The following is a 26993-nucleotide window of genomic DNA, read 5'->3' as shown; positions in this document are numbered from 1 at the left end:
GCTGTTTGCTGCACTGAACTCTTCTGGAGCCCAGATTTTTCTCTCATACTTCAAGGTTGGTGGCACACTGGTCCTCAGTCCTGCCTGGGCCTACGGTAAAAACCTGCTGGCTGAGTGGGTGAAAGGCTCGATTCCTCTGAGATATTAAAGCAGATTTAAAGGCCGCTCAGACCTGAACACGACCACCGGGGTGTTGGAAATCCACAACATGACTGCAGCGGATACTGGAGTGTATTCAGTGGAGATCAACAACCAGGTCCAGTGTTGGTTTATCAGACTGTGGAGATCAAAGATGTGCCCCAGCCTGAGGTGAGCGTGCAGCCGCCAGCGTGTCGCGTGAACTCAGAGGACTGAGCTGTGATGGAGACGCTGATCAAAATGGGCCTGTTGAGTACTTCTGGAAGAAGGATGATGGAGAGTGGGAGCAGTCAGGAAAGAAGATGGAGATCCTCAATAATGAGGAAACAGCGTGTGAAAACTTTCTCCTGCAGGATGAAGAACCTGGTGAGTGAGAGCGACAGCGAGCCCATCGATAATCCGCTCTACCAGGAGAAAACCCCGGCTGTGGACTCTGTGTCACACTTTCAGGGGCTGTGATGAGATCCTTGGCGATCCTGGCTCCGTGTTGGGCGGCTGTGTGTTTGTGGACAAACGAAAGACTCTTCGTAAATGCAGAAACACACACAGCTGAAGCTGAACCACCGCCTTAATTTCCTGCTGTAGATAAAAGTGAATATTTTACTTTTTAAAGCAAAATAGTTATCAGATAAAGTCTGTTTGCTGTGGTTGTTTTACAAGCTTGGGTTTCTGTTGTAACAGCTTGGTGTGGCTTCATCAAGGAGTCAGCTGTTATACACAGTGTCCTCTCCTGCAGCAGCAGTGTCCACAGAGAGAACAGCTCCACTCTAGAGTTTTATTTGTGTGGCCCAGATCACACATACAGGTACAAAAAGCTTCACTGGCAAAACACAGTATTTAAATCAATGAAAAACAATTTAGAAACAATTTCAAACAAATAAAAACCAGAAATGTTTGCAAAATATAAAGATGCATACAGACGCAGAAGAACAGAAAGGAAGCAAAGCTGGTGCTGCTCTCACTGCAGACTGCAGCTTAGTTACAGCTCTGCATCCTCCAAGTACGAGTCTGTTGTGTTTTTCAGAATTTATTTGAATTAAAACTGAAAAACAAAACCGAGAAGTACCAAATAACTGTGATACAAAGCAGAAAAAATACTATGATTGAGTCAAAATTTGAAAATGCTGCAATGATTCAGTGAAATGTACAAACGCAGAAGTGCAGCACACAAGGTGAACGAGTTTGTACAACTCTAACAAGCTTGAAACTGAATCTTTGTTGTGAGCAGCTCTGTCAGCATCCTCGGGATGACGTCTCCAGGCTTCTTCTTTGTTCTGGTCCCTGTCAGGATGATCCCACACTGCTTCAGTCAGGCTGAGGTCGGCTCTGTGGAGGCCCTTCCATGACTGTTGGTGTCCTGCGGTGTGTTATTATATCCACGTGTGCTTTCACTGCACTGAAGTGTGTTTGCTGGAACAGGAAGCTGCTGGTATTGTATGGCAGATCAAAATATGATGGAACTTTCTGTGTTAATAATTCATATCTCCAACAGCCATACTGACTATAATCTGAGCCAAACACGTCAGATGTGGGTTCATCTCTCCGTCAGACCTGTTCCTCTGATCTTCGGTCCAGTTGACAGCCGTCCTTCACTGGATCCTCTCATCACCAACGATGATGACACCGCCTACAGAGATGAGATCCAGCGGCTGTCAGATTGGTGTAACTACAATAACCTCACCCTAAACACCAAGAAAACCAAGGAAGTGGTCATGGACTTCTGCAGAACAAGAACTGATCCCCCTCCCCTCTCCATGAAAGGTGACTGTGTGGAGAGGGTGTCCTCCTCTAAGTTCCTCGGCACCCACATATCTGAGGACCGATCTTGGTCCACAAACACATGAGCCCTGGTGATGAAAGCCCAGCAGCGCCTCCATTTTCTGAGGGTCCTGAGATGGAACAGGCTGCAGACTGACCTCCTGTCCTTCTGCCGTGCCACTATCGAGAGCATGCTGGTGCACGCCATCCCTGTGCGGTACGCTGGTTGCACAACAGCGAGCCTACAGAGGGTCATCAGAAGTGCAGAGATGCTGTCCACTCCCCTCACTGGACTTATTTATTTATTTATTATATAACTGCCCTTGTATGCAGCCCCACAATGTTTCTGTTTCAGTGTTTCTTACACATACACCATGTGTATAGTTCACTCACATATACGTTTTCTCTTCTTTACTTTTGCACCTTTGTGGTCCAGCTACCCAAATTTTGCTCTAAGTCTCTCAGGTCCTGTGTCAGGTCTTTGCTGGATGCTTTCCTCTTTCTGAAAGACGTGACCTTCGCTGCTCATCTGCTGTAGAAAGTTTTTAGACCTCACACTTCTTCTTTTGTCCAGTTTCCTCAGATTTTTTAACAACGTGGTGCACACCTTTGTAAATGTGTGTTGGTGCAAAAGTGTTATTTTATCTCAAAGTGTGTTATCTTTGGCTCAAGACTTTTGCACAGCACTCCAAAGCACTAAAAGAAAACGGATTCCCCCAGAATCCCCAAACATGGTTTTGACCAACAGCCCTCATTCATGGTTCTGTGAGTGTTTCACTGATGAGCTGTGGGAGGTTAACAGGTTACTGTCAGAGTGAAAGAGCAGGAGGTTATGCAGAGCGGTTGGGCCAGTCTGTCTTTGCAGCCAGTGTTTCCTGATTGAAGGTAAAGATAGCACATTCTCTGGTTTCCTGTGCAGCATTTTTCCTGGCTGAGTGGATGGAAGACGCCATTGACCTTGTATATTTTAGCAGATTTAGCGGCCGTTCACACCTGAACACTGATCCACTGCTGAAGATCAGGAACATGACTACAGCTGTCACATTTGTGTATTCAGTGGAGATCAACAATACGGTGTAGAGTCCCAGGTAGTGAGAAAGAGAGCGAATCCATCAATAACGTTTTCCACAGAGAATAAACAGGCCTCTCTTCTAAATCCAGCCTTATGATATCTCTGGGGACCTGCGATGGCTTGGGGCAGCAAAACCCAGAGTTTGAAAAGGAAATGCAAGTTTTTGCTTCATTTTCAGTGTTAATCATGTGTCAGATATCAAATATCAGTCTTCAAACGCTGATCTTTTTCAGGCTTTTTATATTTTTTAATTACTTTTTTCTGCCATCTTATCTGTGAATCTCTTTGACCTGCGCTACCCTGAATAAAACTTAAGAATAAAGTTTGATCTCTCTGCAAGAGTGACCTGGTCAATATGCCAGCAGACATTAAGGATAAACAATCAGATTTGACTGATGAACTATGAAAGATCAGGACAGCATCATTGTAGTTTTGATTTTTTTCATTAGTTTTACTTCATTTTGAATTATTATTTTTGTTTCAGTTAGTTGCTCATATCAGTTTAGTTTTTATTGTTCCAAAACATTTAGTTTGTGTGAGTAATGCTGAGTGTATTTGTCAGGACTGGATCCTCCTTGTGATTTCTGGCTTGATAAATTTGACCACAATGACAAAAGCTCAGGTGATTTCTCGAATAGTATAATTTCAGTTTTTTTTCTAGATTGTTAAAAGCACACAGAGCATAGTTCTGCCAGGCGCTTGCTCAAATGGTGATCATCTGATTACAGGGTTTCTCCATCTTTGTATTAATATAACGTCTTACCTTACAACATACTGTGTCTTGAGACAGTTGTTGTTGTGATTTAATGCTATATAAACAAAAATTGAACTAAATGTTTTCCAGTCTAGTCTTCAGATTAGTATTCGTTAACTGTAATAACTCTGAGTTTGTTTGAGTGTTTGTGTGCCTTTTTTTAATGGGGTCAACAAAGGTTTGAGGTGCAGTTACACAGATTGACCACAGGGTGTCACTGTAAACCTCTTCAGCGAATCAAAACACAGTTGTGGTGAATGACGTCATTGTTGGGGAATTTTCAAGATGGCGCTGGACTGTGGCCGGGATGCCACTGCTGCTGCGACTAGCTAACAGTTGGGGGATTTAATTAATCTTCTGCCCGGTGGCGACGCAAGAAAGCGGCCGTGAAGCGTTCCTTTGTCTGCATTAAACACCTGAGACGGAAATGTTGCGCCGGGTGTGTGTCAGGTAGCGTTAAACCGGCTCTGAAAATGCAGGTAGCCCCTTCCTCCAAGAACAACAAAACCTGCTGCTGCGGAGCTCGGCCCACCGGGCAGGGGGACTCGTTGCAGGAACTTACGCCCGCGGCAGAGGCTCGCTTGGCGGACTGAGAAGTCATGGAGACTGTGAGGGAGAACGGAGGGTCGTTCGGAGTCGACTTGAACGAGAACGAAGAGGGAGAAAGAGGTGGCGGAGCGGGGAAATCAGCACTCAGAGACCGCAGCATCGCGCTGCTAGCCGGGGTCAGCGCGGTGCAAGACGCTGGGAAGGCTTTCACCGGCCTCGGCAGGGATGTAAACACTGACGCCTCCTTGAAAGGGAAGATAATGCTGGAGAGGCTGTTCCCCGGCCAGGTTTCAGGGGTCTGCGGGGACCACAGTGGCCTGAACGGGTTCACTGAGGAGGAGCTGTCGGTGGTCGAGTTGGAAGTAGGAGGAGGGCTTGGCCTTGAGGGCACCACAGCTGCTTCCTGTCCAGCTGTGTTCTCAGTGGAGAAGATGCGGGGGGACAGCAAAGAAGAAGCCCGGGACTCAGACTGTGTTAGCCCGGGGGGAGAGGCCACAGGAGGCGGGTGTATCAGGACTGCTCTGCCCGGCCATGAGCTGGTATGCGCGGTGAGGGAGCACCGGCGGAACTGCGCCTGCACCGCGGGGGTAAACATGCCCAACGGGGCTGCCGACAGCTGTGAGGGGGAGGCAGGGTTATTTCCCACCCAGCAGCTTTGCGTTTGCGACTGTGAAGAAGTGAAAGTGGCCAACGGGGGTTTCCACACACATGACCAGGACCTGGACTCGGGCTGCTCACCTGAAAACACCCCTGACTGTCAGTTTAAATCGAAGTCTAGGCATGAGAAGAGGGTAGGGTCCCCTGGATTAAGTGCCAAATCCCCCTCTTCCTGCCCTTCATCCAGTGGCAGCCCGCTCTCTGAGCGCAACACCAGGGATGAAGAGGAGGTGGAGGACGATGAGGAGGGTTTCAGTGACCCCAGCTCACCTCCCGTCAGGCCGCAGAGTCTGAGGACTAACCCCAACGTGGCCGTGTCCCTCAGCTGTGACGCCACCCCGCTGTCCCCAGAGGATGAGGAGGATGGGGGCTTTTATTTTGAAGGGTACGACGAAGACCTGAGGGGCGTTTTGGAGGCGGGTCGCCGGCAGAGCGCTCCGGACACGCTCCCGGACCTGAACCAGGACAGCTCGGACCCCAAGCAGATGCCAAAGAGGTTCGGCATCGCAGATTTCTTCACCAGGTAAAATGATCACGTGGTCTGCGGGGCAATAAAGAGTGCACGTGCTAACTCCCAAGGACCCCCTCCCTCCTCGTATGGTCTTAAGGCTTTAGTCTTACTACTGTATTAAAATATAAGTAAACAACACGAAGACAACTGAAAAGGATAAAATACAAGGTTTTAATTCTCAGTCAATCCAGGCTCAATTATTTTAGTAAAGAAGCTCATAATTTAAAGAATAAAACAGAAAAAAATAAAGATTTAAAAGCTGATTGGACTTTAGTTAGCGTTATTAAAATACATTTTCCATATAGGAAATACCTTCTTTTATTTACTTATCTGTCCTTAAGATTCATGGAAATAAACAACATAAGGCTGAAAAATATAAAACACACTTTTATTAATTTGTGCTTCCAAATGCAGATTTTAGGAAATAAAGCTCATGATGTACAGATTTAAATGCTCGGTGATGAAGATGCATCCTTGCATCCAGCAGCTGTCTCCGCCTACTCTTCTCGCTCCACCTTTCCACATTAAAGGTCACTTATTGTATTAAACAGACGACCTCTCAGAGCTGCTGTCTGGGGCCTGTAACACTGTAAAATCCTGCACGTTAATCACATCTCAGTTCTGTATGTGTGACACAGCAGGCATCAGCGAGCATCGACTCAGAGCTGCCTCTTTCCCCGGGGCTTCACCGCTCCCTTTGCTCTTTTCCCGGAGCGGTTTCAGCCATTAGAGGCGATTGATCACGCCGTGTAACCACCGTGCAGCTGCCCAGATGCTGTGACTGTGTGCTGATCAGGCACGAATGAGATTACATGCTCTCAGTTCCTGAAAAGCTGATTATTAGACGTGTCACATCGACTTTGAATAAACCCCACACGCACAGGTGGTTGAACTAAAAGGCTTTGAAACAGAGTCTGGGCTCTTTAGATGGAGCTTTTTAGCCTCTGTGCTAGAATTAAGGCAACAGAGCAGCAACACAGGAACACGTTTCCCCTTTTTAACCAAAGAAGCGAGTCACGCTGAAGCAAAAGAGAAGGTGAATAAATGAAGGAGAGGCTGAATTACTAAGCTTTAGCTCTTAATGTACAAAACCTCCAAACATATAAGAGCAAAGCTGGAGAGATTTGAGCTGTGGGTTACTGGATTATTTTCAGATTGTTGATGACTTTGTGATGATTTTGCTGCTGTCCTGATGCAGGGACAGCGCTGTCTCCCTCTCACTCTTTGCCACATAAACAGGGCAGTGACTCAGTGACCTTTGAGGTTTCACTCCTACAGTGTTGGTGCTAAAAAGCAACGCTAGTTCATAACCTGTGTGAATCTGTGTTATCTCCACCTGTTGGTCCATTATGAGCCTGCTATTGAGTGCATCCTGAATTTGATTGCTTTGTTTCGGTCTTTTATTTATTCAAACCAAGATGGCCGTTCTTTGGTCATTTTAATTTGGTTCTTGTTGTTCCAAGAAAGAGTCGAGTAGATCTTCAATGATTGCATGAGCCCCAGGCCGAGGGAAGTGGGCGCTCTCCATATTCCCAATGAAACAGGGGGAAACGCCCTCCTCCTGCTTTGTCTCGTTTTGAGATGACAGATTGATGGCGTCATTTCCCATACACGCCACACAGACCCTCTTAGCAAATATACAAGTAACCTCCTGTTGTTGGACTGGATAATGTTAGCTGACGGGACTAAACACGACATTTCAAATGAGATATAAAATCAGATAATGCGGTTTTATGTTGCATGACGTAAAGTGTTGTCCGTCTTCTCTTAAAGGGAGACGGCACTGGTCCTGCGATAAGTAATAAGTCAAAGTTTGAAGGTATATGTTGATTAAATGTTAAACTTTTGAATAAAGCAACAAAGAGAGTTAATTTGCAGAAATGGCGTGCTGGGAAAGGAGTCGTTCTTTTCAGCTCTACCAGACTCCTGACAAAAAATGATCATTTTATTTCACAGGAAACAAGAGTTTGTTTGTTTTAAAAACCAAAGGCGATTAGACAACAATCTCACACATTTTTGGAGGTAAAATTCCCGTTTTTGTGAATGGAGTCTGGTGGAATGTGATGGCTTCACATCCTCGTCAGAGTGAAGCACTGAAAACGCAGCATCCACGTTTAAAAATGCAGCATACGAACACTGAATTCATTTTTTTTTTGCATTTTATTTCAGTCAGCTGTTTGTAAAGTCCCACTCTATGTTCTGTATTCTGTTCTGGTCCTTATCACCTACTCCTGCTATGTGCAGTCTTTTTTATTGTAGTGCATCTCTTCCTGTTTTGTAACAGCTGGAAGTACACACTCGTGCTTTGCATTAAAAGTCAAATTTCCGGTCAAATACTTGACAGAATTCCTCAGTTGTTGGAGTCGGTCTTCAGACAAGAAACGATTACATGTATCAGATTGTCTGCAGTTCAACAGGAAGCACACAGGGCCTTCTCAGAAATCAGAGGAGAGCAGGTTGGGTGAGGACCTGAAAGCAGCGGCCTCCTGCAGGCTGATAGCTGAAGGGCTGTTTGTTCAGAGCTGAGAACGTCTAAGTTTGTATCTTTGCCTGAAATGCGGTCCGTTTTTTGTCATTCGACTGATTAGATTTGGTCTGGAGTCAGTTTTCTTGTTTGTCCGCTGTAACCACAACACCGCAGGTGGTTAGGACATCCAGACCCTGCTAATTTGGTCCCGATGCTGAGCCCTGCTGATTTTAATCATGCTCGGTGTGGTCTGGTGCCGCGCTCATTGATTACTGCTCAGTCAGAGCCAGGAAGTGTGGATGCAGGTGTGCGCAGTATCTGTTTGAGAGTACAGAAGAGACGCTCTGTCGGTAACTGATGATTAACCCAGAGCACCCAAACAGAAAGCAAACTTGAAGTCTCAAGGTTGGAGATTGATCTGCTGGCGGATATGTGCTCATCCATAACCTCGTTAGTCAAACGATCCTCGGCAGCGGTGGAAACCCGCCGGGCGCTCCGGGACATGGCTCGGTTTATCTAACAGCCCAGTTTTAGTTTGTTTTGCTGAACTTTGTGAGTGCCGTCGTTCTCTTTGGCTTCATTTGTCTCTCCTGTTGGAACAGCTAACCTCACTTCAGTGTTGGTGCTTTAGGGTTATGATCTGAAATCATGACCATTGCTGCTCCACGTTGAGTTCATATTTGCTTGAAGTCGTCTGTAAATGGCAAAAACAATCATCGTGGCTTTTTGTTGTTGTTCATCGACCGGTGTGACTCATTGAAACCAGCCGTCCACTCTGCCCCTCACACCAGAGACCACAGTCCCACACAGAACACATCATCTCTGCTTCATATGACTTTAACACTAAGATGCACTAATTCAGTATTTATTGAAGTTCTGGTGCCGAAACTACTCTGATTGTTTGTGATTTTAGGAAAAAAAGCACCAGGACATTTTGCATGCATGAACAGATGGGATCATTTTCCATCACTATTCTGCATTTTTCCACGAGAGCAGGCTGAAACATCAGAATGATAACCGTGGAATTGAATCTCTGGGGGCACGAGGCTGCACTCAGTTCACATGATTTAATATGCTGCAGATATTTGCCTTCTACAGTTACTTATAATTGCTTTGAGCAGATAAGGCTGCAGGTGAAGTTCGGTTTCCTGTTTTTATTGTGCTGTAAAGGAGGATTGCTTTGTTTCATCCTGAACTGACTGCATGATTTCCTCCCTCGTGACTTGAACAGTGACTCCAGCAGCAGAATAAAGATGTTATATTACGTTGATAGTTACTGGAAGAGCTCCAACGTTCCTCTGAGCCACACAAGGAAGTGAAAAAGAGAGAAATGCAGCAGCAGAGAGTTTCCCTAAAGTTTGGTCGCATTCAGAAACTTGAGCGTTGGATTTTTCTCTGTTTGACTAATGAAGTAGTAAAACAGTCCCCGACTGGCAGGTGCAGGAAAATTTATGTTTGTTAAATCTGCATCTGGGTCTGGGCTGGTTTTTTGGGTTGGATGCGAGCCCTGCAGCTGGCTTGAATGTCACAGCGTCTCAGAGGAAATCCAGACAGACGGAGGAGGAAGGCCAAGGGGAAAACAGCCCGGCTGGAAAAACTCCACTCTGGCTGTGTGGCCCACAGAGCTCAGGCAGGTCAGCCAGGGTCACATACAGGCAGCAGTGCTACTTTAAAGTGGACCTGTGCTGTTCCTTATTTCCTGTCACCCACCTCCTCTTCCAGAGGTGGATGTTAAAGTTAAGCTTATGTACACGTGCGTCTGGGTCAGTTTTAGTTGGTGTTTTCCCACTCAAACCTTCTGTTTGTGAGGGGCAGCCAATCAGAAGAAAGATGGCTTAAATGAAAGATTCATTTAAACTATGAAAGAGCCCAAGATTAAACAACAAGTGGAACTGCAGCTCTGAACATGCACAGCTTTGTGCTCACGTCCTGCTTCTAATCAGCTGTTGGAATAACACCGAACCAGCCTTTAATTATTTAAGGTCTTTGTTAGATGTGCTCACCTCTGCAGTTAATTATTAATGCAGTGTGTAGTGCAGCCTCAGTGTTTCACACAGAGTTGCGCTCTATTTGTGATGGCAGCACGGTGTCTTTTAAAAACAAAGTCATAAAAAGACCCTCGTATACTTTTGCAGGAATAGATAATAGATGATAAACAGCTGCGCCTCCCGTCAGTGACTCCCAGCACATCCAGGCCATCTGCTTCAGGCTGCAGCTTGCAGCAGATCAACAGAACAGAGCAAAGCTTACGCTACAAAAACTGCTCGGTTAGGTTTGTCTCAGAATAATGTTTACCCCACAATTTACTGAATTCTCTTCTACAGCCTCTGACTTCTACATCAGTCAGGACAAGCTCGGGAGAGCGCCCTGTGGAACAGGAAGTCAAGAGTCTGGGATTATTTCTGTCAAAATAAGCACAAATTGATACTTGAATGGCTCCCACTACTGAAGTTTGTGTGTGAAACACTGAGGTTAGGTCTTATCACACATAAACACCCACAGAGGCTGAACGTCACAGCAGCCACAGCTTTAAACGAGGCTTCTGATCTGAGGGACAGTTTGATGTAACCAGCACAAAGCTACGCGTCAGCTGTTCTTCTGAGGAAGGAGCAGTGACAGTCTAACCTGCTGCATTTCTTCTTCTGCATGATTAATGTGCGCACTCCTCGGCGGTTTGGAGAATCCTGGCAGGACGCTGTGAATGAACATTTCACTTTCTTTGTGTTTGTGATCTTTCTTCTGTAATTACACCAGAGTCACATTGTTGCTCAGATAAAGAGCCTCTGCTGTTAGTGAGAAAGCAACTTCTCCTTTTTCTATTTCTGGAGTTTCTCTCACTTGTTACAACTGCAGCCGCAAGAGAGGAAGAAGATCAACACACAGTTCAGTTTTTAACCAAAGTCTGTCAGCATCTACGAGTTTGTTTGGTTTTAAAACTGACATCAGTGTGATAGTGGAGTTTTTCCATCAGTTATAAAGTTGTGTTTATCTGTCATTTTGGCATTAAAATAATAAAAACAAGGATTTTATTTCACAGAACTGCTAAAACACTGTCGCTTACACCGAGAAGAAAATAGTCTAGTTTTAATTACACTTAAGTCTACAATTACCTTCTATTACCTTTTAAATGACTGAAAGTTTTGAATGAGCCACAGACGCTTCAGCAATAGCATTTATCTCAGCTGAGGGAGTAAGAGCCAAGTTTTCTGTAATCAAAGTGAATGAAAGTGTAGGGACACGGCGATTGTGGCTCCGCTTATTCTTTTCAGCTGCTGCAGTGGTGCACAGACAGCTGAGCTGCAGCAGATGCAGCGTGTGGGTCTTTGAAGCTGTGAACAAACTTGACCTGCAGAGCGCGAGGTGGGATAATATTTGCTCTGCCGTCTCTTCGGAGCCGGCTCCCATGCATATCTGTGTCTGTTTGTTCTCTTCCCGCCGGCTGACCAGCAGACTCTCCCAATGAAAACTGTCGATATGGCAGCTTTTCCTAAACAGTCTTTTTTCCTTTGGCATCATCTTAAAAAACTGCTGTAGCTGCAGCATTTACCGCATTACGTCTTTGCTGCGTGTCTTTCCTCGTTTGTTTGAGGAACTGAAATCGGCCTCTGCAGCTTTTCTGACCAGAGTTTACATTCTTCACAGATGGCTGGACTTCTAATGAAATGGGAACCTGCCAGTGTGTTGAAATGTCTGAGTGATAGGGAACGCTTACAGGAATCTCTTTAAGGGGAAGACGTTTTATCAGCACACTGAAGGAGGTCAGAGGGACACTGACCATGTAACCTGTGTGAGGATGAGCAGAGTTTTATACACTGACTTTAGTACATTTAATGACGCCATGCAGAATCTGACCTTCATGAATATCTGCACAGTTACAGGCCCTCAGATATGTAGGGGGTGCAGTTTGTTTATATTCATGACTTCATAATTACAGCACATTAAGTTTTCAGTGCTGAAAAATATTAATGCTCAGTTAAAAACTAAACTTCACAATCTAAAGCCAAAGTCTGGCTAACGTGGAGCGTCGCTATGATGGGATCTGTCAGATGCAGCGGAGCAGAAAGCAGCATCGATAGTCTGCATGTTTGATCTGGTTTCTGATTATTTCAAACGGTGCCAGCTTTCAAGACTCATATCAACATGCGGAGCAGGTGCTGCTCAGGACAAGTTAGAGCAAATGAAAGGTCTCCTTTTTATCTATGTTCGATACCAGGATTCCTTCTGACTGATTTATGGAGCCCATCGCATAAAGCAGTGCACACCCTGAACAGGTCATCAGATTAGTGTGGAGCTAAAACGAATAAATAAACAATTAATGAAAAAGGTAAATAGGTACAGAAGCAATGTCACAATTTACATTAATGATGTTTTACTTTTGTGTTTAATATTAGTGATGATTCATTTTATTAGTTTCTAAGGTAGATTAGTGAAATGTATAAAATGATTACAATTACTAAATAAAACTGTAAAGGAAACTGTAGAGTCGATCAAAAGGCATCAAATGTAAAGTTAATTTTATTCATTCATTTATTTTCCCTCCTGATTAGAAGACACCATCTCTGTCGTCGAGGCAACACTCTGACCTCTTGTCACCCTTTGAATTTGCAAAATGAAGCAGAAATAAGCAAAGAAACAAACAAGAAAATACACAAAAATACGAGGTCAAAACTGTAAATTAGGGAAGTGAAATAAAACGAGTTTATACACAAGTTAATAATAATAAGAAAATCTGTAACATTTTATAAGTTTATTAAAATACATCAGCTAATGCATAAAAACTCTTATACTTAATAATGAAGAGAAGTTTTATTTGTAACATTTTGCTTGTCCTTCATATGATTTTGAGAGATGAAGTTTATTTCCTTCCTGTTGACTCTGATACATGTTTGCTAAGCTCAGTCTGTGCTCTCTTTCAGGAGCCTGTTTTCTAGGAAACCCAAAGAGCCCAAAGCGACATCTCACAGCTCAGCAGGGTGGCGACTGTTTGGCAAGACAGCAGCCAGAGAAGGCGATACGAGCAAAGACCTCGCCTCCACGCCGACCGCGGAGCAGGTTGGCTCTTTAAACACACACAATCATATCATCATCATCCTCCTCCGCCCAGGGTGTTTAATCTGCTCCCAGCCACAGTCGGTCCTTTATAAGGGCATGAAACTCTCCTGGGTGAATCATCTGAGCAGAAACATGAGCTGCTATGTTGGAAAATCAGATAAACAGTGGAAGGTAGAAGCCTTAGGACTCAGAAACTGCGGGCGAGGCGTTAAACGAGCTCCGCAGGCACAATAAAGGCTCTGTTTGCTTTCAGCGTTACTCGCTGTGTGTCCTCCATGTCCACTCGAGGTCTTAACAAAAACGCTGATTATTTTAAAGCACACCCAGCTGTGTCCACCTGCAAACTCAGTTGTCCTCTTTCCTTCTGTCGGCACCTTTTCTTCATCAGTTATTGAGATTTTACGTTTTTCTGAACCGTTTGCGTTGTGGGAACACGAGCACTTCATTTTCTCAGGGCAGGCTGCAGACTGTACGTGTTCATGTTCAAGTCAGAGTTTGAAGCCTCGTCAGTGAATTCTGAATGTCTTCATGTAAATGTTGCCTCCAGCACAGAGAGGGGAAATAAGCTTCACACTGTGAGGTAAGAACTAATCATCTGCAAATAACTGACATCCAATTTATAAACGTAAACAGACTGCAAAGTGCTGCAACTCACCTGCGAATTAGCTGTGGTAAAGTCTAGCAGGCAGCTAGCAGCTATACCCACCTGTTAGTCAAAGAGGCCACACCCCCTAATAATGCAAACTTTTAGCTGTAATGCAGTTTAAACAGGTGAGATATAACCGTACCCTCAGTACAGTTGTTATTAAGCAGAAGTCACCTATAGAGACCAGAACAGTTTCTTTGCAGGACTTCTGGAGCCAGCCCCTAGTGGATGTTAGAGGAACTGCACTCTGGAGCTGTCCTGGGGGTTGCTGCCTGCTTGCTGTTGGAAAATAGAGCCATGAACACTGCGCCTGCAGTCCCATCCCATGCACTTTCTGCTTTATTTATGCACTTGAGCAAAGTTAAACTTTTTTATTTTGTTTACATTGAAGAAGCTGTGAAACAGCTCTCAGCAGTCACATTCAGAGATCTTTAACTGGAACACCTGCTGGGGTTTTTCCTCCCATGCAGCTACGCTAAAGTCCAGTCGATGCTGGATGGAGTTTTTGCTCCGGCTTGTTTACCACAGGTTGCAAAGCTTTTTCATGCACGTTCTACCAAACCAAAGTGGGAAAGCACTTTCTCTGTGGGATCTGGCTTTGTGCATGAAGCCATTGTGACACTTTGGGGTGGCTGTAGCTCAGGCGGTAGAGCAGGTTGGTGGTTTGATTCCTAGTCTGCATGACAAATATCCTTGGGCAAGATACTAACCCCAAATTGCTCTCCGATCCATCCATCGGAGTATGAATGTGTGTGTGAATGTTAGTGAGAAAGCAAAAAATGTGCTTGTGCGAATGGGTGTGACTGGGTGAATGAACAAGTTATGTAAAGCGCTTTGAGTGCTCAGAAGAGTAGAAAAGTGCTATTTAAGAACCAGTCCGTTTACCATTTACACTGAAACAGGAAACAGCCAAACCTGAAAGCCAGGACTGTTTCCACCGAGCTGGACAAACACACTATTGTCTGAAATATCGCTGCAGCAGGAAGATGTCCCAACAACATCTGTGCTATGGAGCACGCAGCAGACTGTGACAGTCGCAATGTGAATGTCTCCCTGCTTTCTGGTACAGAGACTGCAGAGCTGCACCGGGCTGGATTTACTGGAGTCTTATTTAAGGAGCCAAACCATTATTAAACCATCAGTTAACAGTTAGCATCATTTGGCAGCTTCAGAGCTGTCCTTCTGCACTATTGAAAGGAAACAGTTTAAGTGAAGTCAGCCTTCCTCCTCCTCCTCCTCCTCCAGCAGCATTGTGTCTGACGTGTCAGCTAGCCTGAGCCAGGCCACATCTGGCCAACTCTTTTCCCGATGAATCATCTGACTGCTGCTGCCGTCATGTGAGCAGAGCGAGGGTAGAGGCCAGCAGCTGTTGGCAAAATACCTTTAAGGCTCCAATCAAAGGTCAGAGGTCACACAGTCATGCTCCATGTTACTGTGGCAGCAAAGAAAATCCTGCCAAGTGTGACGTAGTTTTTTATCCGGCAAATTGATGTGATAATGTGTGTAATTAAACTCAACTAGAGGAGGAGGCTGGTGTGTGTCTGCGTGTGTGTGTGTGTGATCATCATCTGATCAGCAAAACAGGGGCACCACAGGGGACTGTCCTCTCCCCCTTCCTCTTCACCCTCTACACCACAGACTTCAGCCACTGCACAGAGACCTGCCATCTTCAGAAGTTTTCTGATGACTCTGCGGTGGTTGGATGCATCAGCAGGGATGATGAGACAGAGTACCGGGCTGTGGTCGACTCCTTTGTCACGTGGTGTGAGCAGAATCATCTGCAGCTCAACGTGGCAAAGACCAAGGAACTGATCGTGGACTTCAGGAAGACCAGGAAACACTTGACCCCTGTTTCAATCCAGGGGGTCAGTGTTGACATTGTGGAGGACTATAAATACCTTGGAGTACACATTGACAATAAACTGGACTGGGCTAAAAACACCACAGCACTTTACAGGAAGGGCCAGAGTCGTCTCTATTTTTTGAGGCGACTGAGGTCCTTCAACATCTGCCAGAAAATGCTGAGGATTTTCTATGAGTCTGTGGTGGCCAGTGCGATCCTGTATGCTGTTGCATGCTGGGGGAGCAGGCTGAGGGTCGCAGATGCCAACAGACTTAATAAACTAATCCGTAAGGCCAGCAATGTTGTGGGGATGGAGCTGGACTCCCTCAAGGTGGTGTCGGAGAGGCGGATGCTGTCCAAGATAAAGACAATGTTGGATAACACCTCCCACCCACTCCATGACATGCTGGTCAGTCACAGGAGCTCGTTCAGTGAGAGACTGAGATTACCGAAAAGCACCACTGAACGACACAGGAAATCATTCCTGCCTGTGGCCATCTCCCTGTACAACGCATCCACTTAACACACTGTTTGCTGCTACAACTACACATGTTTCTTTTCCAGCTATTTATTTATGAGTGACTTATGTATGTATGTATGTATATATATGTATATATTGTACTATTCTTAGTTATCATATTGTCTGTCTTGTCTTAATGTTGGTTTAAAATGGAGCACTGTAACAAAAAATAATTTCCCCCAGGGATCAATAAAGTATTCTGATTCTGATCTGCCTCCGCAGCTTCAGGCTGTGTACGTGTGGATGTTGCCCAGCACACTACATCATTTTACAGACATCGTGTTGTACATAAACACAGGCAGGCTAACAGTGTTAGCATCAAGCTGGTAAACACGTGTGCAGATGCAGCTCCTCTCTGCTCTGCAGCATCTGGATTTTTACTGCTCGTAAAAACTCTCCTCAGACATAAATACCATGATTACGTGGAGCTTTTCTGTGCTCACACAGACACTCGACCTGCTGCAGACCCACTGATCTCCTGATCGTCAGTATCGCAGAATTAGGAAATCACCTTTGCGGAGGTTGAAGGATCTTATCTGTCTGAGTTCTTCATTTTTAGTTCTGTAGAGTCCAGCTAGCTGCTAACGTAAACGCTCTCATCCAAATACATCACTTCTGCTTGCTAACATGGATGCTTTTAAATGTGGAGGCACAAACCAGTGGGTGTGATGTCACTGTGGCTGCATGCATCTTTTATTTACAGTCTGTCTAACAAACCATAATATGCACGTTGCTGTAATGTAAAGGAAAGGTGAGCAGCATGTTTCACGTCAGTGTTTCCTCAGCTCCGTGTTTTTATATCTCGGCTCTTTGGAAATCACCAGGACGGTCACATGATGCGTATCTTTTTATGACTCTCACTTCATGTTGAATCTGATGACAGAGTAGCCTCAGAGGGCGACCTCTGTCTCCCTCTGCTGGCGGCATTCACGCCTGAAACCAGCTGATGAAAGACGTGTTGTTCTGTTGACCCCACAGCTGTCCTGCTCCTGTGGATAAACGGTTTATTGTACGGGCCACACACACACACACACACACACACACAGAGTGATTCTCTGTGCTTAAGCTGATGAACGAACGCTCTGTTTATTCTGAAACTGCAAATAATCTGTTACAAACATTTTTACTAAATTCAGAAACGATGCTTTTACTTCCGTTTGTACTCGAGAGAATTGTGGAAAGAAAAGCACCTTCTTTACGTTTCTTCCACCTCTCATCCAAGAAGCTTTTTCAGTTCTAAGATCAATTAGTGGAGAGTGATCTCCACCATGTGCCTCCATCTCACCCTATCCCAGCATCCTCCTCTGCTACCAACCCTCTGCATGTCCTGCTTCACCACATCCATCTTCTCTGAGCTCTTCCTCCTTTCCTCCTGCTTGGCGGCTCCATCATCCTTTGTCCTGTAAATCCACTCTCCCTCTTCTGCACATGTGCAAACCCTCTCAGCTTCTCTACCTTTGTCTCCAAAGCTCGCCTGACCTGTCCCTCTGACACTTGAAATGATCAGACCTTTGCAAAAGCAGTTTTTGGGTCTCAGAGAAGAATGAAACTGAGCTGGAGGCAGATGTTTATCTGTGTATAAGGTGGAATGGCTTTTTATGATGTTCTCTGGGTGGCGCTTTTACAGCTCAGGAAAATAAAACTTTAAACACCCACAGCTCAGTGAGGACCGTGGGAACTGAAAAAGATGTGAGACGGCTCTGAATTTGTGTAACTGCCAAAAACACCCTGTTGAGTTGATGTTCAGGTGTAATTATTCCTCTGAGAGCGATGCTGTACTACATGATATCTGTTTCTTTCTTTAGTCTCCTCAGCAGGAGCCGATGAAGGACTCCAGCGTGCCCTCGTGTCCTCAGCGCCCCCTGCTTGCAGGGAGGCGGAAAAACCTGGAGTTTGAACCTCTTTCCACCACGGCTCTCATCTTGGAGGATCGCCCTTCGTAAGTTCTGTGGTGGCTTTAAAAATGCAGTTTTAAGAATGTGCTTTTGTGCCTGTGGTGGAAAAGACTGCAGCTGGTTCTAGATTACACGCTGTGATGTTGGAAAAGGCATAAACCTGCTGATGTGTGTACTTCTGAAGCGAGTGCATCTGCAAACAGGGGATTTTGTGTTATTCCCACGTTTAAGCTCAATGGTTCCAACTGTGAGCCGAGCGGTGTAGGGTATCCGTGCTGGTGCCGATCTTTTTACCAGTACACTCTGGAGTGTTTGAAAACCAGCCTGCATTGGTGCTGGTTTGTTTCTCACCTCAGCTGCAGCTTCTGACTCAATGTTTCCAACTTTGGGCTCAGCGGTGTTGGGAAGTCAAGTTGCTGCTGGTGTTTATTCTCTGGAACCAGCTGGAACTGGTTGTTGTTATTATTATTATTATTATTGGCAGAATGTTGCTGAATGCACTTGCAGATTAAAATGTTATATTTCAATGTTTCATAGCTGCAGAAACAGACACCTGAGTCAGTGAATGACATGTTTTATTTTTGTGAAAAGCAAATGAAAGGGCCGAATATTTCCATCACATACATGTGTGTGTATCAGTAACACATGCTTGGATATGGATTTGCATTGGAAGACCACACGTGGTCCTCCATGACTATTTTTCCTCCCTGTATGTGGAAGTCGGAGGTTCGACTGTGCAATGCAGTGAAAACACTGAAGCTTTTTATCAAAGGTTTAATATCAGTCTTTATTGTTCTTTGTCCCTCTGTGGTGAACAAAGATGAGCTAACAGTTTTACATTAGAGTCAAACTGGTGTAAAATGTCAGATTAATGAGTTTTTTCCTGAGTGAGGGGGATGCGAGGCGATCCTCGCAGCAGAAACACTTCAGGATGAGGTCACTGTCACAGAGAGACAGAGCCGCTGTGTGTGATCACCTGACAGGAAGTAAAACCAGAAAACCCCAACAAGCTTTCCAGCTGGCTGAGAGCTCGTCTGTCTGTCCTTCAGGAACCTGCCGGCTAAATCTACGGAGGAAACTCAGAGACACAAGCTGGAGTACGAGGAGATGGTGGCAGGAGCCAAGAGGAGAGGTACACACACACACACACACACACACACACACACACACTGATGTCACTGGCTGGTTCTGTTCTTGGATTTGATTGGCTCGTGCTGTTGCGTCTCCTTCAGAGCTGAAAGAAGCCCAGAGGAAGAAGCGTCAGATGAAGGAGAGACACCGGCAGGAGGACAGCATCTCCAACGCCATGGTCATCTGGAACACCGAGATCCTGCCTCACTGGGACTCCATGTACGTCTCCACCGCTGTGTGTGTGTGTGTGCGTGCGCGCGCGGGTGCTTGTGTTTATTTAATGCATTGTGTGTGTGCAGGAAGGGAACGAGGCGGGTCAGAGAGCTGTGGTGGCAGGGCCTTCCCCCCAGTGTCAGAGGAAGAGTTTGGAGCCTCGCTATCGGCAACGAGCTGAACATCACACCAGGTACAAACACGCGATCCTGGACACTCTTTTGACACTTCTGTTAAATATTAAGTACATTTTTAAATGCTGCAGTGACTGCAGCTGTTTATTTAAACCACCATGAGTCCCACAGGAACCCTAATCTGTGCTCTCTTATATGGAGAGATGGAGGCGTGCAGAGACAGTCAGTTTAGATTCTGGTTCACAAACATTTGCACAGTGGGAAGAACACAGCTGGGCGTTGCACACTTTTAATGAATCTAACGAGAATTTTGATTGCATGGTAAAAAATTGTTCTGCACACAAAACTGTGACTGAGGCTCAAAGAGATTCAAAACGATGGATTTGCATAAAAACTGAAACTCTAACCTTTAAAAGTTGCTGATTGAGTCTAATTTTCTGATTGATGGGTGTTTGTCTCGCTGCAGAGCTCTATGAGATCTTCCTCTCCAGAGCCAAAGAGAAGTGGAGGAGTTACAGCGAGACCAGCTCGGTGAACGACAGCGAGAGCGGTACGACGCCCCTCCTCTCTTTGACCCTCACAGCTCCAGTTTCAGCGACTGAAAACTACTTCTGTGTGTTTCTCCCGTTAGATGGAGGAGCATCTCTGGCTGACAGAGAGTCCAGCCTGGATCTCATCAAACTAGACATCTCCAGAACCTTCCCCTCGCTCTTCATCTTCCAGAAGGTAAACACAGATAACAGGCAGAGGACCATTCAGGTTTGCAGCACTGCAGCAGCAAATGCAGCAGTTTGATTTCTGCTACGATGAGAAAAGAATTTGGTCGGATTTTCAGACATTTGTTTTTGGACTTGTGACGTCTGTGTGGGTGTTTTTGTCCCGAGGTTCTTCAGTCTGCCTGCAACAAACAGCCAGCAGGTCAATCACATCTGTGTCTCACATGAATGTCTGCTGTGTCTTCCTCCTGCAGGGCGGTCCGTACCACGACCTCCTCCACAGCGTGCTGGGTGCCTACACGTGTTACAGGCCTGACATTGGCTATGTGAGTAAAAGCATTATGGCAGCTCTTACCAAATATTTAAAAATCATTCAGTGTCTCGTTAAGACTGATCCGAAACCAAAGCGTCTGTGGACTTTCAGGTGCAGGGCATGTCCTTCATCGCTGCTGTGCTCATCCTCAACCTGGAGGAGGCCGAGGCCTTCATCACCTTTGCCAACCTGCTCAATAAACCCTGTCAGATGGCCTTCTTCAGAGTCGACCATGAACTGGTACGCAGTCTTTGTGATATTTCATAAGAGGGAGGAGGGAAAACTCAGAAACCTCCTGAAGAACTCAGAGTTGGTTTGTGAGTAAAAGTGAAAGATTTTTACTTTTACACAAATCACTGTGAACATTTAAAACCTTTTCCTCTTTGTTCTCTCCGTTTCTGACAGATGTTGAAGTATTTTGCAGCCTTTGAGATTTTCTTCGAGGAGAATCTTCCTCGTCTCTTCAGCCACTTCCAGACCAACAGCCTGACCCCTGACCTCTATCTGATTGACTGGTGAGTTAATACAACTGAAGAAAAAAGCAGCCAAGCTGATTTTTTTCTGTTATAAATTTACAGCAAATCTTTTAGATGTTTAACACAGATTAGATTGTCAGTAAGATTTATCGACTTAAAAATGCCTTAAAGTTCATTTGTCTTAAAAAAAAAAAAAAAAAAGACTTTGGATGTAGCTCACCTGGTTGAGCAGGTGACCCACGTAACAAAGGTCACTGCAGGTCACCACAGAGTCATGCAGAAGCTGTTTGCGTTGATTTGGTTTAAGCGGTGCATATTTCCATGCCGGTGTTTCATCTTCATACGCCTGCAGATTTCACTCAGCATGTCTGTCTCCCTGCAGGATCTTCACTCTGTACAGTAAGTCACTCCCTCTGGACGTGGCGTGCCGGGTGTGGGACGTCTTTTGCCGGGACGGCGAGGAGAGCTTATTCCGGACGGGTCTGGGCATCCTGCATCTGTACGAGGAAGTCCTGCTGCAGATGGACTTCATCCACATCGCGCAGTTCCTCACGCGCCTGCCGGAGGACCTGCAGTCGCACACGCTCTTCAACGCCATGGCCAGCACGCACATGATCAGCAGGAACCGCCGCTGGGCTCAGGTCAGGCTCACGGTCAGAGCGCAGGGCGAGGGCGGCGCAGCTCACTCGCAGAAAAAAAGCTAACAGGTGTGTTTCCTTCCAGGTGTTTTCTGCCTTGATGAAGGACGGAAATAAAGAGGCGGATAAAAACACGAGTCCAGCTTTGAGAAGCTAACCCCGACGCTAACTCCAGCTGTACTCAAACTAACGTCTGGCTTCGGGGATGTCGGAGCTCGCGCTAGCTCCCCCTGCCGCCGCTGACGCCAACCACAGAGGCTAGTTGTGTATCTTGAAGCTGCGTAGCCTGAAGCTAAACTCAGTCCTGGGCTCAGCTACGAAGCTTGAAGTGAAGACGAGGCAGCCGTGGAGGTGGGGGCGGAGCCGCTGACCAGTCTTGGGAAAGGAAGCGGCAGCTCCGGCGATTCCTGAAACCTCTGCTGGGACCAGAAGCGTTCGGTTACTCCTGATCTTCAGCTGCCAGTCAGTATTTCTCACAGATTGTGTTCCACAGCTGGGGAGTCACAGGCGGCTGGGAAGAAAACCTAAAAGCAGTCCGACTCGGCCATCGTTTGGCTCCTCCAGGTCGAGACGGCGCTAACACTGAGCGTCACGCCCTGCGTAATTCTCCAAGACTCTAAATCTAACTGTAGGTGCTAATGAGTTTCTCAAGGCTTCAGAAATGTCCTCTGTGGTTCACTTATTAATGTGAGTCCTTGTGGTTCGAGTTCACAAACACTCTTTTACTTTGCTGCTTTTGTTGTAATATTAGCTTCAAGAATGACGGCAGTCTGCACTACTTTAATCTGCTAGCAAAACAAACTCACAACACGGGAGATTTGGGTGGAAGTAAAACTAAAGTGTTGCAGTTTACTCGCTGCTTCTCTGTCACCAGTTTTGGTGGGAGCTGCCCAGTTTGGGAGATATCTGCTGCCTTCTCAGAACTAAAATCAAAAAGCATTTTTAATATAATTCTGTCGTTCTGGGAATCAAGACCACCTTCCTTAAAAAAGGATTCATGTACCCAAACTCACTGTGAGCATGTTTCAGGATCTGTGCAGAAGGAAGCGTCGATCTGTCGCGTGTCGGTCCGTTAGCTTAGCGCCCCGCTGAACAGCAGTCATTTTACCAGAACCAATCAGCAAACAACCTACAGGTGACATCACCTGCCCACACTCCCAAGTCAGCCGGCCAACGATGTGGTTTGACGCTGCTGCCCTTCATTAAAGTCAGTCTAATGTGTTTTATTAGAGCCTGTAGATGTTACCTAGCAACCACCACTAGAGTGCAGTGTGTGACAGGAAGCTGTAACCGAGCAGCACGGAGCAAAGAGGGACGGCATCCGTGCTAACCTTTAACATCAACGCTGAGCCTCGTCTGATCGGCTGTGCTCGACTTTTGTTACGTTCAAACTCGTCCACTGGTCCCACGCACAGGTTTTGTGGATTTTTGTGATTAAGTCGGTCATGATTTTTGGAAAAACACTTATAGACGATAGTCCTGACCAGACGCTCAGAGCTCCTGGGACTGAGAGCTGACGGCAAATTCAAAGCGTCACCTTCTGACGCCGCACTCTCTCCACCTCACGCTCCGTGTTCCCGTCACTTGTGCACAAGATCCTGAACTCCCTCGTTTGGTGGAAGAAGCAACAGCCTGCTGTTTTCTGGCTCATTCATTCGATTCGTGTTCAAGAGAAGGCAGCCTTTATCTGTGAAGTTAGAGCGCTCTCACCAGTCACTCGAAGGAAACCAGGGCTGAACTGGCCCTTTAAGGACGAGCAGATGGTGAAAGTGATTACAAAGGATGCAGTTAATGAAAGAGTGTTTTTTTTTTTTTTTTTTTAAACGTTAAGATAATGATTCCACTTAAGTGTTTAATACTTCTAAATATATTCTAAAGGTGGGAATATTAGTGCTGGTGTTTAAGCAAGAATTTAGAAGGACATTCGTGTTAGTATTTGACGTAATTGGCTTAAAATATCCACAAAAACCATTTTGGGTAGAATGTAAATGTTTGTGCTGACAAATGGGGCCATCGGGGTTTTAAAGCCAGCGTTTCCCAGATCCAGATTTCCATTCAGAGCACTTTATCACGCAGCATTTAAGCCCCACAGTGAGGCCTCCAGCTCTACGGCCGCGGCCTTTAGCTTTTAGTAGTTCGGGCTTGAAAAATGACGCTTTTATAGGCTTTGCATTAGATTATTTCTTGCTTGTTTATTAAAACTTAGCTAAAAAATTTGACTGAAGTTAACAGAAGAAACTGCTGCATGTATGCAAGCAGCGTGTTTGAACCCGGAGGCCTAAAACCGAGACCAGAGGTGTTGCTGTTCACTCCCAGAAGATCCTTGAAAACATTATTTCCTTTTAAAGCAAACATCCTCCAAGTCGCCATCTTCTCAAATTTGCAGTGTTTCTTTGTCATCTCTTGTTTTGGATGAATTCGATCGTACGTTCTGATTTTCTGTGGATCAACCGTTTGGTCTACATAGATGCCAGAGGGGAAAAAAACTTGCTTCCAGCCGCTCGGGCTGAAAACTCTCTGCCGACTTTTAGACTGTTTGAAGCTGCTCGCACCAACACTCCAACGGGATAATGAAAGCAATTTTTATTTATTTTTTCTTATATTACTCGTTTTCTTTCAAAAACAAAAGTCTGCTCAAAAATCGAGTTACTGCTGCTTTAGCCTGCCTACAGGCAACTGCAAGCCACTTTGCAACCCACCGTCACCACCTTTGCTCCACCTCCTCCATGTCGTTCCGTCTGCCAGAGCAAACAAACATAACACAACAGCGTCGTCCTGAAATAACAGGAAAAGGAGTTTGTGGTATTTATAGTGAAAAATGATTGTTTTTGGATATTAATTACTTTTTACACAGAAGAGTAACACTAATCTGAGGATGCAGATGTTACCAACACACTGACTGAACAAAGCTTCGCACTCACAGCCGTCACTAAAAACACAACAGCGCTACAATAATGAGCAGATCAGCAGCGTCTCTACAAGTTTCTACACTCTTTGTTGCTCCTTGAGCTCATGGAAACACTTCTTTGATTTCCACTCACTACATCAGCCTGATGTGTTTGCACAGCCGATTAAAGGCAGCCAGAGGTCACCACCTCCTGTGAGACGGGCAATGATGGAAATATGTGCCAAAAAATAAAATCAAGATAAAATGTGTTTCAAAAATATACTGGACTATAGAGTGAACTCTGTTTTGTGCTGCCAGACTTTTATATAATTCATGGATGGTATCTAATGGATGTAATAATAAAGTTAAGCAATCTCAACAGGTGAATTTTAATCAGTTGCTGATCTATAAACTATTCTTTGTATCAGGCGGTAAACATTTGTTTCTGCTGTGACGTTCGATGTTTTAACCTGGGAGTCTACGGCTGCTGTTGGAGCCCCTAGTGGGTGTTAGACGAAGTGCAGCAAGAAAATGAAGCTTTGTTTTTGTAAAGAGCTCGCTCTATAGTCCTCTGCACCGATCAGCAGTGAATGATTTAGGGCTCAAAATAAATGCAACCGCCATCTCGCCATGACCATCAAACTACCGACAAGCACTACTGAGGAAGTCTCCACTCAGCCTGCAGCGAATGCACAGGCCGCCACTCTTTCCATTTAAAGCTGAAAACTCACCAGAGACGACGAAGATCCCTGGATGAGGAAATGGTTCATGTCCTTTACAGGCACCAGCTAATCAGTATTTCTGAGGTGGTAAAGATGGAGGTCGTTTCCAAACTTCAGGGTTGTTGCTTCTTCTTCTCTGGTGACTGTGTCAGCGTCACACCTGTGTAACACCTGAATTCTCCACAGACAGTTATGATCAGTGTTCATTAAAACATCTGCAAAAATTATGTTTAAAAAGTTAAAAATGCAATTAGTGTTTCCTTCAGGAAAACTACAGACCGTCCCTTTAAAATGTCTGTTACCTTCCACCGAGCCTTACAACCCAGGAAGTGTCACCGCCTTTCAAAATAAAACTCGACCAAAGTGTTAATGAAGCGCTTCATTAAACACGGCTGGAAACAGAGTCATGATTTATTATTTTTAAACACACGATCATCCAGCATTTAGTTTTTTTCACAGTGAAGCAAAGCGAAGCACCCAAAAGGTAAAAACATTCATTTCTAGTTGTTACTATTACTGTTATTATTCGTCTGCTCACAAATATTTTGGACCATTTTAAATCGTCAGACTTTGCAGAAGACGCAACACCAGGTTAATGCGTGTTGAAATTTGAATCTGGAACTTTATTTATAGCAGGTCTGTCCAGAATTCATCATCCTTAGAATTTGATGAGTTTTCCAGCAGATTTACTGAAAATCTGTTTGTATTTCTAACAATTATTTTTCTCATTGTTCTCAGATTAGTTCTTGACAAACGCTCCAAAATACTTTTGATGTTTTTGTTTTATTTATTTTCTTTTTAACAAACAAAGAACACATTAAAAACTCCAGTTTTCTAATTTTTTTTTTTTAAATAAAGGCACTTTTTGAAGACAAACTTGTTTTTTCTACACTTTAAACACACTCAGTAACAAAGCTGCACTCAAAGCCTGTTAATGAACTTTTCTTCTACTTTTACATTAATTCCTCTCGTTTGAGATTCAATGACAAGTATTTGTTTTTGTTTGTTTTTATCTTGTAAATTTACAACTTTAATGTTCAAACTACATCAGGATTCGCCCAGCCCCTCGATTCTTTTGGTTCTTTTAAAAATGAAACCACATTTTAAACATTTTTATTAATGTCTTTTGTCTGCTTTTGCAATTTTCTCCAAAATGTCCGATAATCACCCCCTTCTTGCTTTGCCATGTAAGTGTTTATTCATCATGTAACATCTCCGTATGATTATTCTGACAGCCGAGGTTGTCCCGAACACGATCTGAATCCAACCTCATTCACGTTTTTGGGCTCGATAGAAACTTCTGGTCATTTTTAACTCAACACAAAACAAATGTGTGAAAACAAATCAGAGGAAAGTTGTATTAATGGATTTAGTTTTGATTTAAATAAAGGAAGTTAAATATGCAAGTGAAAAGCAGTTAAATATTCAGAGCTGAATGAAACAAAAGTGCAATAGAGACGTTGTTTGTGCAGTTTCATTACCCATAATCCTCAGCAGGTTGATTACATCACTCCAGATTGCTAACAAACGTTCAGATGAGACTCGATAGTGTCCCCTCTGACTCTTCAGCGTATTCCTTCTTTTTAACTTGTTTTATACTTTCATGTAAATCCATTCAGCTTGTTTCTGTTTTACTGTCAGATTTTAATATTTTAATGTACAGTTTTCTTTTGTTCCATAATGCCTTACAGGTGCTGTAAATACACTGTAAAAAATAAATCTTTTCATATAATGGCCACTAGTTAAATGTGTAAATAAATATCTCAGCAAACTCCCGCGTCTCTTTCCTCTTTACAGTTTTTTTGAAATAAATTCAAATGTTCGCCGACTTTGAGGACTTTACAGTCTTTTCTCATTGAGTAGTTGCAACTGAAGAACAAAAGTTGATGCAGAGTTAATTA

The 26993-nt window shown here is 44.7% G+C and overlaps 1 protein-coding gene across 1 annotated transcript; it reads left to right on the top strand.

The window, feature by feature from the left end:
- The first annotated feature begins 4001 nt into the window (after positions 1–4001).
- LOC308388740 (TBC1 domain family member 12-like) lies at positions 4002–25945 on the top strand. The gene is made up of 13 exons (XM_080869619.1): positions 4002–5451; positions 12823–12958; positions 17773–17906; positions 18912–18994; positions 19095–19212; positions 19293–19399; positions 19807–19890; positions 19972–20066; positions 20311–20382; positions 20481–20609; positions 20775–20884; positions 21228–21486; positions 21569–25945. The coding sequence occupies exons 1-13, from the start codon at positions 4322–4324 to the stop codon at positions 21638–21640; spliced, it is 2529 nt and encodes an 842-aa protein (XP_080725745.1). The 5' UTR covers positions 4002–4321; the 3' UTR covers positions 21641–25945.
- The last annotated feature ends 1048 nt before the right edge of the window (positions 25946–26993 follow it).

Source organism: Rhamphochromis sp. 'chilingali' (genome assembly GCF_963969265.1).
Source record: "Rhamphochromis sp. 'chilingali' genome assembly, chromosome: 20".
Taxonomy (NCBI): domain Eukaryota; kingdom Metazoa; phylum Chordata; class Actinopteri; order Cichliformes; family Cichlidae; genus Rhamphochromis; species Rhamphochromis sp. 'chilingali'.
Note: the sequence above shows the minus strand (reverse complement) of the source record. Positions and strands in the feature narration are given on the sequence as shown.